The sequence below is a fragment of the Amia ocellicauda genome, chromosome 9 (assembly GCF_036373705.1).
Source record: "Amia ocellicauda isolate fAmiCal2 chromosome 9, fAmiCal2.hap1, whole genome shotgun sequence".
In the NCBI taxonomy this organism is placed as follows: Eukaryota; Metazoa; Chordata; class Actinopteri; order Amiiformes; family Amiidae; genus Amia; species Amia ocellicauda.
In genome coordinates, this window is record NC_089858.1 from 15,238,749 (window position 1) to 15,253,745 (window position 14,997).

General features: G+C 40.0%; 1 protein-coding gene across 1 annotated transcript in view; it reads left to right on the forward strand.

Annotated features, from left to right (window-relative positions):
- The window catches only part of LOC136758249 (uncharacterized), a 75,410-nt gene that overhangs the window by 8,227 nt on the left and 52,186 nt on the right, over positions 1 to 14,997 (forward strand). The window contains exon 3 of the mRNA XM_066712511.1: positions 9,944 to 10,222. Within this exon, the coding sequence (XP_066568608.1) occupies positions 9,944 to 10,222 (279 nt within the window). The remainder of the gene's footprint in view (positions 1 to 9,943; positions 10,223 to 14,997) is intronic.

A 14,997-nucleotide genomic window follows, 5' to 3' on the forward strand; every position in this document is an offset into this window, starting at 1 on the left:
GAGTTGCTTCAATGCATTTAGGGGTGTGGTCCTGGTCAAGACAATCTCCTGAACTCCAAACTGAATGTCTGAATGGGAAAGAAAGGTGATTTAAGCAATTTTGAGCGTGGCATGGTTGTTGGTGCCAGACGGGCCGGTCTGAGTATTTCACAATCTGCTCAGTTACTGGGATTTTCACGCACAACCATTTCTAGGGTTTACAAAGAATGGTGTGAAAAGGGAAAAACATCCAGTATGCGGCAGTCCTGTGGGCGAAAATGCCTTGTTGATGCTAGAGGTCAGAGGAGAATGGGCCGACTGATTCAAGCTGATAGAAGAGCAACTTTGACTGAAATAAGCACTCGTTACAACCGAGGTATGCAGCAAAGCATTTGTGAAGACACAACACGTACAACCTTGAGGCGGATGGGCTACAACAGCAGAAGACCCCACCGGGTACCACTCATCTCCACTACAAATAGGAAAAAGAGGCTACAATTTGCACAAGCTCACCAAAATTGGACAGTTGAAGACTGGAAAAATGTTGCCTGGTCTGATGAGTATTGATTTGTGTTGAGACATTCAGATGGTAGAGTCAGAATTTGGCGTAAACAGAATGAGAACATGGATCCATCATGCCTTGTTACCACTGTGCAGGCTGGTGGTGGTGGTGTAATGGTGTGGGGGATGTTTTTCTTGGCACACTTTAGGCCCCTTAGTGCCAATTGGGCATCGTTTAAATGCCACGGCCTACCTGAGCATTGTTTCTGACCATGTCCATCCCTTTATGACCACCATGTACCCATCCTCTGATGGCTACTTCCAGCAGGATAATGCACCATGTCACAAAGGTCGAATCATTTCAAATTGGTTTCTTGAACATGACAATGAGTTCACTGTACTAAACTGGCCCCCACAGTCACCAGATCTCAACCCAATAGAGCATCTTTGGGATGTGGTGGAACGGGAGCTTCGTGCCCTGGATGTGCATCCCACAAATCTCCATCAACTGCAAGATGCTATCCTATCAATATGGGCCAACATTTCTAAAGAATGCTTTCAGCACCTTGTTGAATCAATGCCACATAGAATTAAGGCAGTTCTGAAGGCGAAAGTGGGTCAAACACAGTATTAGTATTGGTGTTCCTAATAATCCTTTAGGTGAGTGTATATATATATATATATATATACATATACATTTGTCCTGCTGCCTTCTGTGTTAGGTTTGTCTTGAAAATCTCAATTGACATCCTAGTTAAAGACTAAAAACAAAAAAAAAGATTTTTAAAATAGAGATTTTAATCTGTTTTTAATTATGCTGAATAATCAAAAACTGTAGAGCTTAAATTTAATATCCAAAATACTGTGTAGCAGAGATGTCAGATGGCTGGTATTTGTTACTTGTTAGCTTGCTGTGTGGTTACTCTTTAAAATTGTCGATCATGTATGCTTTAATCATAACAACTTTAGTACGGAAAGTTAAACTCCCCCTGGGTATTCAACTGGCTTATTGTGCTTAACATTTCTTATGCAGCATTTTTTTAAATATATTTTCTAAGCATGTCGAACTTAAAAACAAACTAAACAGTCTTAACTGTTAACATGTAATTTAATCTTACAAAAAAAGAAAAAAGCAACAAAACAACAAAAGTTACAATTGCATGTTTTATGTATACAGTTGTCTGAGAGGTACATTAAGTCAAAGAGTAAACCATTCCTGGAGATTGCACATAATTACAAAGGATTTTTGAAATTAGGCTTGTAATGCTGTTTACACGTGGCTATAAAAAGAAAACAAACTGCAGATCCACGGCAGACTTGGATTCTGCTGGAGTTGCTGGAAATCATAAGTTGGTGACCAGCAGACTTCCTGACTCCTGAATGATTACTGTACACAGGGCACCTAACACTTCGCTGCCTCTGAACACCTTCATTTTAAAGTCTTTATTTCTAAAATTAAACCTTTCAGCTGCAGAACTTCTAAGTACAGTATATGAAATTATTCTTAAAATTTTACTCACCCATCCCCCTTCACTCTTTACTGTTCTGCCCAAGCAGTTAGCCCTGTGTTTTAATAAAAGTAAGGAGGTGTTCTCTATCAGTTAACCTTTTTATTTTAGTTTTGTGGGATTGGAGGAGCTCTAATTAAGGAAGTTTTGTTGAAAAATGAGAATAGGCATTACACACCGCAATGGATTTGTATGGTGCAGTGTTTTGTTGTGTGTTTTTTTTCCTGTTGTTTTTACGGATCTGCCTTTGATGCAATATCTTCTTACCTTTTCAGTCCCAGCAGCAATGTTTCATAAACACTGAATGGAAAACATCCTCCTGATTTAAAATTTAGATTGCTCTCTCCTGCCATTTCACATTCCATACGTGCCCAATTGCATTCTCATTCTCCAGGCACCAAGGTATTGAATTTCTTTAAATGTCTTTGTTGCGTTTAAACGGGTACAATGGCTTTATTCTATGTGTCATGTATAATCTGCTGGAATAACAATACCAACACAGCTTTATTTTTTAATTCTTTTCTTTATTATGAAGCATCAGAATGTGCTTACAGTGATCTTTATAGAATGATACATTATAGAACAATTGTACAAACAAGCAGTTTCAGTGGTGTAATATTAAAGCAGGACCTGCAAGGAAATGTGTTGTGTTAGTTTAATCTGAGTAATTTGGAAGTTGAAACAGCTTGTTGGGCTGCTCGTTCTTCAGATAAACTGGATATGTGAGAATGTGTTTGTGTATATCAGTGGAAATGTACTATATACAATTTAATTTATATTAATCTCCAAATATTTACTTATTGTGTACTGGTAGTATGTTCAATTTTTTAAAAGTTGAATAAAGACAAAATTAAGTACTGTTCACAAATTGCACATTGGAGAATTTAAAAACCTGTTTGAGGATGTGTTGTTTTTGAGAGAAAACAACACACATGTGCACATACCCACACTGAATGAAACGTATCTAAATAAGGAGAAGCTAAACATCCTTAAACTTTGATATTTGTATTTTGGATTGTCAGTTGACTTTCACCTCTTTGTTTTTTTTTGGTTGTTTTTTGTTTAGTTTTCAGATCCGATTCTTTGTGTTTAAACAGAGTGAGTAATTCTTCTCAAGCTTGACGTCTCAGACACCCCTGGTTATCAATCACTTCCAGTCTCTTACACCTGTTCCTAGAACATGCTGTTTTCCTTGATTCTGCTAACAAGGTTGACACAGCTAAGAATACAGCCCTGCATCGCGCCGAGCCTTGCGTTGCTTTCACGATACATGTGGCTTCAGTGAATTTACAGATACAGTAGAAATCTTGTTCTCTTTTATTTCGGCCATGAAGTAGAGCTAATTATGTATCTCTTTCATTTACACTGTCAGTGCAGCTGTTAGGTAACGGCTGTATTGAAGTTACAGATCCATACGTGGGCTTGTAAAACAGGCAAGTGCCATAATATTGATAGAAATAACTGCTGAGCACAAATAACAACAGTGCGTGATCTTGTTCACTCCATCTGTACAGATAAAAGCCCCACAGTTATATAGGGCAGTCTGGCTGATATACCAGAGAACTTCCCACCAGTTCCATGACTTGTAAAGGTAGAACATGGGCTTTGGAGGATTTCAGGTGGTTCATTTGCTCCTTTTTATTTTAATTTATTTATTTTTCTATTTCCGTATTAGGGCAAACACAGAATGTCTGAATGCTGTATGTTAATGTGAATTATTTGCTTCTTAATCTTGCAGTACCTTCTTCCTGTGATTATCCTGTTTAATGTGTTTACAGTACCGTCGGCATCTGTGACTGCTCACCTTTCAGCATTAACACGTCTGTAGCCCAGAGTGGTACACGCACCAAATGAATGTAAATAGAAAAGAAATGGATAAGTAAGAAACATCAAAGGCTGACTGCCACTGCCATTCCACCTGAAAATGTCAACATACATTTATTGAAGCATCGGATGACGAGAGAAGGGGTTTCTCGTCTTAAAGTGGGAACTCTATGCTGCTGCCTCCACTGAACAAAGGCTAATCTGCCAAACAGCCCCCCCTTCCCTTCCCCCTCCTGCTCCCCACTAAAAAACAAAATTAAAAACATAATAGAGAACGAAGGAGAGGCAAAGGGGGAACCGGTGCACTTAGGGTATCAGTGTTCAAGCTCGGCCATATTTGTTTTTCCAGAGCCCGGTTTTAACAGACAACTTGTGCTAATCACTCCCCATGCAGTGTGCCATGTAATTACTCTGCCAAAGGTTTGCTTTTCACAACTTAACACTAGGTGGTTTGACTTGTCCTTCCTCGTCTTTCATCGCTGCTCTAAGGTTCTCCAGACACGAAAGTTAAGCTTCTTCTGGAGTATTTTGGAAACAGGCAGCTAAGAAAACACAGGGAGACGTGTTGAAGTGAGGTGAGCCGAGGTGCTGCTCACCCTTGGTTGGGCCTGCATTTGAGCAGCTTTGAAATGAATGCCAGACAGGAACTGAAAATATCGTTCCAAAGGACGGGAACAAATGCGCACGTTGGGACTACAGGCTTCACTAAAGAGTAAATGACTAAAACATCATCAACTGTCTTAAAGAAAGAACATGTTTTCTGACCAGGCTCTTTATTTCCCCTTTAAGATAATACTCACCTTTCATGAACTGCTTAAGTAAGAAATTACAATCTTTTAAATGTGGATATGCATTGCTTTCAAAGTGTTCATTTATTTTGTGTGTGTGTGTTTTTACATTTTGTTTTATTTCATTTATTTTGTTTCCAGTTAGATGGAAGAGACTGCCTGTCTCCGGGGTGTATTTTTTTTCTGAGTACGAATGCTGATAAGATTAAACAATGCAAATTCAGCCTGAAAGGGTGATTCAGGGAGAGCAGGTAGAGGCCAGAATGAAATGCATCCCATAATTACTATTAGTTCAATTTCATGGCCTCGCTGTGATCTGCTGCTATGACAGAAGCCTTTGTCTTATTAGACTTGTTTTGCTGGGCTCCCTTGCTGCTCCCTGTGTCTGACTGAAGGGGCGAAGGGGGGTTGGAGGGGTGGGGGGGTCCAGGAGCAGTTGTCTGTGCTCTGATGGCCGCAAAACCACTACAGGAGGTGCTGCATGGCCCAGGCAACTGGTTCATTAAAAACCACAAGGCAGTTGCAAGATTGAATTTGATAAATATCTATTTTTTATGTGTTCCCTATACAAATAAATATTATCTCTTGGTGGGATTTACATAAAAAAATAAATATCTTGTTATATCTGATACATGTCCTCCCAAATCAGAGCCCTCTGCTCTCCAGCATTGTAAAAGTGCAATCATATTGTGTGAGAAAATAAAACAATTGCGCAGATCTGGGTTGTTTTCTGGCCTTTTTTTTTTCTTCAACTATGTATTCGAAGGGGACCTGGCACAACTACAAATTGCATCTACTTTTTTTTCTTAGTAAAAAGGCTCATGACCTTATTTTATTTGCCCGGTTCTGTTGTCCATCAGAGAGGTAGGCATCAAAGTAACTTGAAAAGCCACTGGGCTTTAGAACACTAATCCTTCTGTGAACTTTACAAAATTATCTGTGACCTGGACAGCTGTTGTGGGCACCATCGTATCATAATTGCATTTCAGCAAAAGTTTCACTTCATCAGGCTTGTTACATTTGCTGGTCAATAATTCAAATGTGTTACACTGCTGTATATAGCATGGGTAGGTTTACTCATGGTAAAATCATTTGAGACGGATGAGAACGTACAAGAAATAGATGTGTTTTCCTAGCACAGTGCAACTGCAAAACATCTGTGCATTGTGACTTCTAATGCAGACAAAGTGTTGTTTTTTTCCTTAACAATTCCCCTGAATTATTAACCATACCATGGCATAATTCCTTGGCAAGGCAGGGAAGAGAGAGAGAGGGAAAAAAAAGAAATTTCTTTTTTTTTTTTTAATCCACACAAATTAGCTGAGGTCCTGGAGGGCAAAATGACAAGAGGTTACTGGTAGACTATGTGTTTAATTAATTGAAAAATGCTCAAATTGCTTTTACAGTTTGTTATGTTTAAAAAAAAAAAAAGGAGGAGAACACAAAAAGGAGTCCATGTTGCCAGTACTCAACCGTAATTAGTACCCGGGGGAATTAAATATTTAGCATTAGTAATGTTACAGCACTTAGGACACAAATTTCTATTTTAGTAATGAAAGCAATGTATGGTAAGTGCAAATGGCTGTAGAGACAGCTGTGACAAGAGGAGCAGCCTGGGACATTTCAATAAGACACCTCATTGGAGAGCAAGTCCTGCCACATTACTCATTTGTAAGAGATATGCAAGTTTAATTCCCAGTGGTAACACATTACGCAAAGTATTTAGATTTCTAATTGGATGAAGGACTACCGCTCCTGTGACTGCTTTTGCTATAAGTGGGTGGAAGAAAAAAAAAAAAGCACAGCCTTCTCCCCCAAACACCGCCACGGCTTCGCATTCCTGTCAGCTCCGAAAATGTGCTTGTCAAGGCCATGGAGAGAAAAAAAAGAAAAACAAGGACAAAAAGAAGACGACAAAAAAAAAGAGGGTTTAGAAAAACAGAAAGCGAGAGCTCTTGTTTATTTAAAGTTTAATTACGTTTTGAGTGTAATTGCTTTCGGCGGTGCTGCGTGCATAGTTGGATATTGGGATTTAATGAACTATACTGGTGGATGGCAGGAGACCCAGAGGGATTCATTGCCCAAATTAACTGGAGAGAAGTATTCGGTTTGGACACAGTATGATGGTTGAACTATGCTTTATGCCTAGTTACCGAGATGTCTCTCTGTTTCCTTCTCATTCTAAACAGGCCATGTACCGACATCAACAGCTGACTGCTGCACATGCTGTACTTGTCAAGTGGTATTAAGTTACCTGCTAATAAGAAATAATAAAGGTTATTTAGACTAAAAGGCTTTGATCTTGGCACACAGTAGGATTTAGATTAGTAGGAAAGCTACTTTTTCAAAGCAGTAATTAGAATTTGAAATACTCATTTTAATGTGCAACTGGGAAAGATGGGGGGAAGATAACTGGTGCAAAAGACAGTTAGCATGTTGCCTGTTTTAAAAGTAAAACGTTTAGCAAGGATCAGCTTTAATTGGGCATATTTTTCATTTATTTTTTAAGGACTGTTATGGGTTTATTACTATATTAGGGAGCATTAAATATTGGGAGTTTAATCAGATTTGATATGTGACCTGTCTGGGTTGTACATCCTTACAGCTGTATTTTGGCCTCAGCGTCTCAGGACGGTCACTCCTGCTCTCCAGAGAAGAGGTGAAGCTGCCTTTGAAGCCCATGTGAAGGCACCTTATGAACCGCTTATGAGCCGAGGCGAATCCCTGGGATGGACTGCTCAATCTGAAATGTGTATTAGGCCAGGCATTCCTCTACATTTACAGTTCCTGAAAAAATAGCGTTTATTTTATTTTATTTGTATTATGTCTGTTTGTCTGTTTGCCTGCCTTACTTCCTGTTTGTTTGTTTTTAATGTTCATGTTTTATCTTTGTTCTCCTTGTGACGCTCAGGGACATGGCATCATGACACCATGGCATCAGTCCTGGGGGAGTTCAGGGGGGATTACTGCCTTGTCTTCAGCCAGTCTCTTCAGGAGCCTCTCTCCCTGTGCCATATAATCCACGCTAATCACTTTATATTGCTCTTCATTTCCATGACCCTTTATTTGCTTTCCCTCAGTGCTGAAGTATTGTCTCTGCGACTTGCTATTGAATAATTAAAGAGAAGATGCAGATTTTTGAAAGTGGGGGGCGGGGGTTGCACATGAGTGTTTTACTATGGTGGCAATTCTTGGGCAGAGGCATTAAGTGGGTGTTGTGTTGCAGCATACACTGATATTGTGGTGAAAAAGACGAGATGCGCACAAGGTTTGTGATGCCAGAGACACAGACCTCAAATCTACAAAGCATTTCTTGGTTTCTCCTTTTTCTTTTTGGTCCTTTCCCTCCCCCCGGCCCCCCCCTGGTATTATTATCAAAGAGAAGAATAAAAAAATGATGCATGAAAAACTTAACAAAAACAAAACCGGGCATTAAGCTAATGATTTAAACATAAGCTTATAACGTACAACCCTCTTCAAAGTGTGAAATCTACCTTTCAGACAGCATGGATTACTACAAATTAAAACTCTCCGCTTTCATCACTCCACAGTGTACACAGTACCAAAATAAAGAATAAACTTAAAAAAAAAAAAAAATTCCATGCGTATAAAAGTGTAAAATTACTGTCCTTTTAGAGAAATCTGCATTACACACTTGAGGCAAATATGCTAATTGACATTCTCAAAGTAGCTCAAACCTCAGGTTATTTCATTTTGCACAATAGCTTGAATTCTGCTGAGATGACAAGGCATGCAAGAGAACTCAGGTTTTATGAGCATGTAATGGAAGCTTTCTGAGAGAATAGAAGCCCTTTATGCCTTGAAGAAAGTGGAACTGCTTTAAAAAAAGAAAAGAGACTGCTATCCTTCCTATGTTTGCGCGATCACAAACATGAAATAATGCGTGGATAGATTGTAGGACAGATCTCTCACTGAGCAAATCATATTTCTTTTACAATTTACACAAAAACAGTTGTGTACGCAGTCTATTATAAATATATATACATATATATATATATATATATATATAAAAATAACAAACAAGGATTTTTTTGAAAGCCTTTTTTATCTGAACAACTGTCAGTCTGCAGTTTGAGCTGTCATGGTAGTGTGTGTTTTTCTGAATTACCTGCGATATTTGTTCTGTCTTTATCAGTCATCAGCCCGTCACGTAGGCTGTTCATAACAACTTTTGGCTGGTCACCAGGCTTCCTCCGAACCCAACCCGTAGTGCCCCTATCAGCTCTCCTTCCCCATGGTGGGACACTGTTTACCTTGTTGCTTTTTGTTGCTTTAAATATCACAAGCCGTGAGCAAGGGGAGGTGATAGGGAGTGAAATGGGCCCAGTCTCTCAGGCCAGCACTAAGATGCTGGTGCTAAGATGTTGACTGAGATTTCTCAGACCCTGGTGTTTCCACTTGCTTTGCTAAATAATATGTAGACAGCATGCTTTGAAGTCTTGTATATGTAAGTTAATTAGACAACATTTAATTTGGGCCTAACATTTGTGACAGTTTTGTGAAGGCGAGCCTCTGTAATTAGGCAGTGTGGATCAGGTTTCTGTCAGACTTAAGTAACCTCTCACTCTCCTGCAATGCCAAATTCTACAGCGCAGTGTTACACTCGGTGTGCTGAGTTTCCTACTGTCTTTATGCATGAATTGTAACAAAAATGCCCCAGTGTTATATCGCTGACAGTAAAACTAATCATTCACACACGTGAGGGCAGCTGAGCTTCCTGTATTTCACAGGAGAAGATGTTGATCCACTGATTCCTGCCACATAATTGGAATGAGCCAATGCAGTGATGCTGCTGCTTTGTCCACTCAGTTCAGTGGTGCTGTGAGTTGTGGCAAATATTTAACCTGGAAATCGAGCAGCAAAGATCTGTTTGTTTTTTGCAAATGCAGACACACACACAGACACACACACACACACACTGACAAGCACATGGTCAAACCAATTACATCAAGTGTCCAGTCTTACAGCAGGTTTCACTGCCTGCTGTCAATAGCAATCCCACAGTGGTTGATATTCAATGACTGTGCTTATGTAGCTGAAGCAGATGCCATTCCCACCACTGCTTCAGATTGAGACTAGACGTGTCCGTGTCTCGCTTGGCCTGGGCTGATTTGCAGAGAAGAAAAGACAAAAAAGAAAAAAGAATAGGGGAAAGTCCCAGTTGTGTGACACTATGCTTTATTTTCATTTCGCTCGGCTCTTTATACTTTATACTTTGTGTTGGGATGAGTGCAGCCACTTGCCTTTGATTTGAGCTGCTTGCATGGGGACCCACACGACTCTGCAGGGGTGACTCCTGGGTCTCTGTTTGTTCCCCTGCAGGGCTCGCCGTGTGTATTCCTGAGGCCCTCCCTGCCTCCTCCTGCTCCCCCCGAAGACGCCCTCGCACAGGGCCCAGAGTGGCCAGCTACCTTAGGGGACGAGCGCGAGGCTTCCATTGACATAGATTTCCCAGACATGGAGAGCGAGGCCCCCACACTGCAGGACCGGGGGGCCCTGGATGCAGCAGGCCAGGCTGGAGCAGAAGAAAAGCGGAGTGAAGATGAAAAAGATGACAGCAGAAGCTGCATTCCAGAAGTAGTGATCACACAGGCAGATGAGGTGGGTGAGAGACAATACCTGATGTAAAATTCCTTCTCATCTCCCCTGATTTGTATTCATAGATTTCATCTGATATTCACTACACTTGTACTCGCACTGCATAGTTCCTTCTAATGAACTCTTTTGTTTTCTCTGCTCGTATGTAGCCCTTTCTTCCTAAAATATTTGCTGGCTTTGTTCTCTCTCTAAATGATGTCTCTGATCACTTTAAAGTCAAAGCTTTCCTGCCAACATTTCTTTTTTCTAATCTCTCCTAATTCTGTTTCATCAAACTTATTTCCTCAGATTTTAATGGTGTTTTTTACATTCCCCTTCGTGAAATGCATACAGAGCTTCAGATGTATTGTATTCTGCAACAGCTAAAAAAACACATCTAATTAGAATATGTGATATATGTATTTATTTCAACAGAGGATATGCGTTTGAAAAGTTTTTAGGGTCTGCGGTAAATAAACAAAAACAAGGACGAACATTGAACCTTAACATTTTAAATTCCAGCTTCATGTAAAAATATTTAGATGTATCATTGTAGCTTTGGTCAGAGAATTCCCACTATGCACTGCGGTGTGGGCTTGTCTGGATATATAAGTCTCCCGTCTCATAATATTTGGACTGCATCTTCATGCGTCTTTGATTTCCAGCTGTTTTGGCAAGCATTTGAAACTTAAACACTTAATGCTTGTAATAGATATTTTAGAGGGATTTTCAAAACATAATAGACTTTTCACATTTAAGAGTGACTTAACAGGGATGAAATGTATGCGTTTCTGAATCCCTTTGCTGTGATGGATCTAGACGCATTTGTTACTGAGTGTGTGTCATTGTATTTAGTTGGGAATTGTTTGACAAAACTGGTTAACTTGAAGTCTAAAGCACAAACTAATACAAAGGGTCCTTTTATATGAGAAAAGCACATATCGCTCGTTGTTGAGGTGTTACATTGGAAGCGATATCGTAACCCTCCAGGGTTCTTACTGTGAAAGGGTCTTTGATATCTTTAAAAGCGAACCGAGTTAGATAAATAGAGAATAAACGCTTGCCTTTTTGTGACGGTAACTATCACACGTTTACAAATTAGGATTATGAGTTTGACAAACAATATGTTTTTGTGGCGTTTATGCTCATGAAACTCTCAGCCTGCTGGCTCTCTCAATGCCAACTGGACAATCTGCAATGCAACTATCATGTCTGGAGGGGGTGGGGGGGCGGTTAAAAAAACAGTAAGAGTTTTAAAACCTCCAATGCAATGTGAAATGACTTGTTTAAAGAGCTGAATGGCCAAGATCCCGAGTATAAGCAGGGGAGCTGTGGACAGCACTGGGAGTCTTGGTGTTGCTTTCCCTGGCAGGAATTGAAGCTCTTTGCTTCAAAACTTACTATAAATATGAGCCAGGAGGTGAGCAAAGTTTGCAGGATGCAGTTCCAGCAGCCTCCAGCCCTGGTCTCGGCTGTTGTGGAGGTGATGATACCAGTTCAGAGCAGTGATTGATGGGGGGCAGACGCCACTAACAGGAATGAGCTGTGCTTTGAAGATTTCTAAGAGGAAGTAAATTGATATATCAGTTTAAGCCTGAGACCCTATTAAAGAAGCCCCTGCCAGGTTAACGTGATAGTCTCTCGCTCCCTCCCTCCCTCTCTCTCTTTCTCTCCATTCAGGATGGCCCTAATTCTTGACTTGCACACAGCAATCTCATTTTATGTCTCCATTGGTAACGTTCCTCTCATTCAGTAATTCTGATAGAAAGTAAATCATGGTAGCAAACATTTCAACATCGGTCTTCATGAGTGATTTAAGCCTCGTGTGAGAACATTTGCTACCAGACTTGGATTCTTTTGGTATTAGTGAGGATTTTCAGGTTTCAATTATGGATGCTCTGCCAGTCTGATGTATACCCCCAGACTTTTTTTCTATTTCGTTTTCCCAGGTCTTGTTGTAAAATGTGTTCAGAGGAGGCTCTAGTAGAACCAGTGCTGCCAGCCTCCAGAAGGGCCCCATTGTTTATCTGCTGTCTATTTATTATGTCATTAAAGTGTCTAAATCTTGTATTATTTAAGACCTCAAATATGATCATTCTGGTCAGTCTTATTTTTGTTAATAATAATAATAATAATAATAATAATAATAATAATATTCAAAATGGGCTAGTGCACTAACATCTAAAACTGTTTAATTGAGGTTTATAAATCCAGTCCTTCTATTATTTCGGCTTAGGACACCTGCTCTTGACCACTGGAGAACACAGTCTGAGTTGCCTGCCTTCCTGCCGCAGGTCCAGCTGCATTAGGGCTGACATGTATTTTCACAGGGCTCATGCAATGTGCGACAGGCTTACCTAGCAGCTGGGGTCTGTGTGGCCGTCAGCGGGGCGGGGCGACCGTGGGAGCAGCTGTCCAGGGATCAGGGCCTGTGTCGCGGGGCTTCCTCACCTGTCCCCCGTGGGCCCCCGCTCCGGCGGCCTTGTGAGAGGCTGTGGGATCCACACTGCCCTGGGAAGCTGACATCACTTTTGTTTTCTCCGCACTGCCGTGATTTGTTTGAGTTCTTTTTAAATATAAAGAGTTCTCTCCAGGCAGTGCTGCTCAAAAAATAACTGACATGAAATGTGTGGAATGAGCCCAACATAATTTAGCAAACAACCCCTAAGGAACAGACCACACAAGATGCACACACACATATACACACAGACACACAAACATATATATATATTTTTCTATTTATTTTACAGCAACTTCCTTCAAGCCGAGGGGGTGTGTGTGATTGGAAGACTCTCTTAACAAGTGATTTATGTCCTGAAATCAGTTGCTGCATTGTAATAATGTTTTTTATTCTTTAAAACTCAGCTTGGCTTTTGTAGATTACAATCTCAGACAGGTTTGGTGTGAATGGGATCCACGTAGACTGGATACACAGAACATAATGCTTACAGCGAGTGAATATGAAATGAAAAGAGCAGTGAAGGCATGCTAAAACAAAGGAAGCCTATAGTGATATGCTTATTAAAGATTTAATGCATAACATTTGAAACCATCAGAAGAAATAGATTGCAAAATGTGAGCCAGCCTTCAGATCCAGATCAGTAAGAGAAAATTCATAGCAGGGGCATCCTCTTACCTCCCACTTTCACAGTCCCTTCTGTTTTTTGTTTTTCCTTCTTCAGTGGGTTGAGATGCTTTAATCCCTTTACCTGTGTAAACAGCAAGAGTGTGGTGTTATCAGCTCAGTGCTAATCCAGTGCAAAACCTAAAATATCAGGTCACATTGTGCTAGCTGAGCTGGTAAGAGTATAAAATCGGCCGATCTGAGTGGAACGTTAGTCTGTTTGTGATGAAATTAGTAAAAGAATGTCTGCACGGTTACGGGCAAAATGGGGTCGCCTCCAGCAGGCTCAGAAATCTTCCTTAACAGCCCATGTTTATGTCTCTGTCACCTACTGCCGGTTTCTAGGAAAATGATAAAGTTTTGGTTATCTTGATATAATAATTAATCAGGAAAAAACAACCCCCCCCTGTTATTTCAACCAGCTTCACATAGATAAACCCTCCTGGCAAACATGTCTTTGGACAGCCGTTGTTAAGTGGGCCCGGTCTCTGTGAATAGTATGTCTTTGTGAAAGCCGCACACAGCCCTGCATTCGCTCCGGTCAGGACTCTGACCTGCACAGATCCATTGATTGGGCAGTCCTGCATATGTACAGACTGTCATCTGTTTCTTTTTATCTACAAAGGTATGCCCATAAGAAGTGTGGTTTGTGTTTTGGGTTTGCTTCAAATGAACGGACTGGAGCGCTAACTTTTTTTGGTGTTAAACTGTTGTATTTCGGAAGACATTTTCTTTTTGTGTAATGACTCAAAAAGTCTTACATTCAATTTTGTATTGTGTGTTTCATTAATTATACAAAACATGAGTAGATAATGTTCCAATGGGGTTCAGATGTGATACAAAACAAAGGATTCACTGTTTTCCTTTATTTTGGTTTACTTTTAATATAAGCATTTTATATTATAAGCATTTATATATAAGCATAAGTTTTTTTTTTTTTTTTTACTCTCTACCTTTACATATTCCTTATTTTATCCAGGAATGGAAGACAACAAATAATGTGTCTTTGTAATGCATCAGTTCTGTTGTACCTTAATCATTGATGATATATTTAATCTGGTGTGCCAGAAAATAAGTATACGTTAACTTAAACTTACTTCCGAGGACAGGAGGAATTCAGTTTCCAGTGATTTATTAATATTGATTGAGCACCCTCTCTTAATTATGAGTTGGAGATGCTCCCATTTATCACTGCGTGTTGCTGTGCATTTCTATAATCTGTTGTATTGTTTTTTTGTTGCACTACGCCTGAGTAATTATACTAGTGAGTTATTCCACATTATTATGTTTGTGAAAAGATAACACTTATTTGATTGTTTTTGTTTGTTTATTTGAAATCACAAACGGAAAAAAACAACAATCGAGAACCAGCTTTGACGCCAGCAGTAAGGAGGTGTGGTGCAGAGAAATGACGAAACAGCCCACGCCAAGTGCAGTTTAACCCAGTGCAAATGTGCAGGGGGTCCTAAACTCTGTGCTTTGTGTGTGCTCTGACCTGCAGAACCTTACTAAACACCCTTCTGTCGATTGGGGCTGTATGTTTAAAATTCATATGCATTTCACTAAGGCTGCATAAAGGAATGTATAAGCAGAATGGCGCTCTGATGGGAAGATCCAATGTTCAGTGAAGCCTTTCGCATATATATAGAATTTTGAATATCTAAACCATTATTTA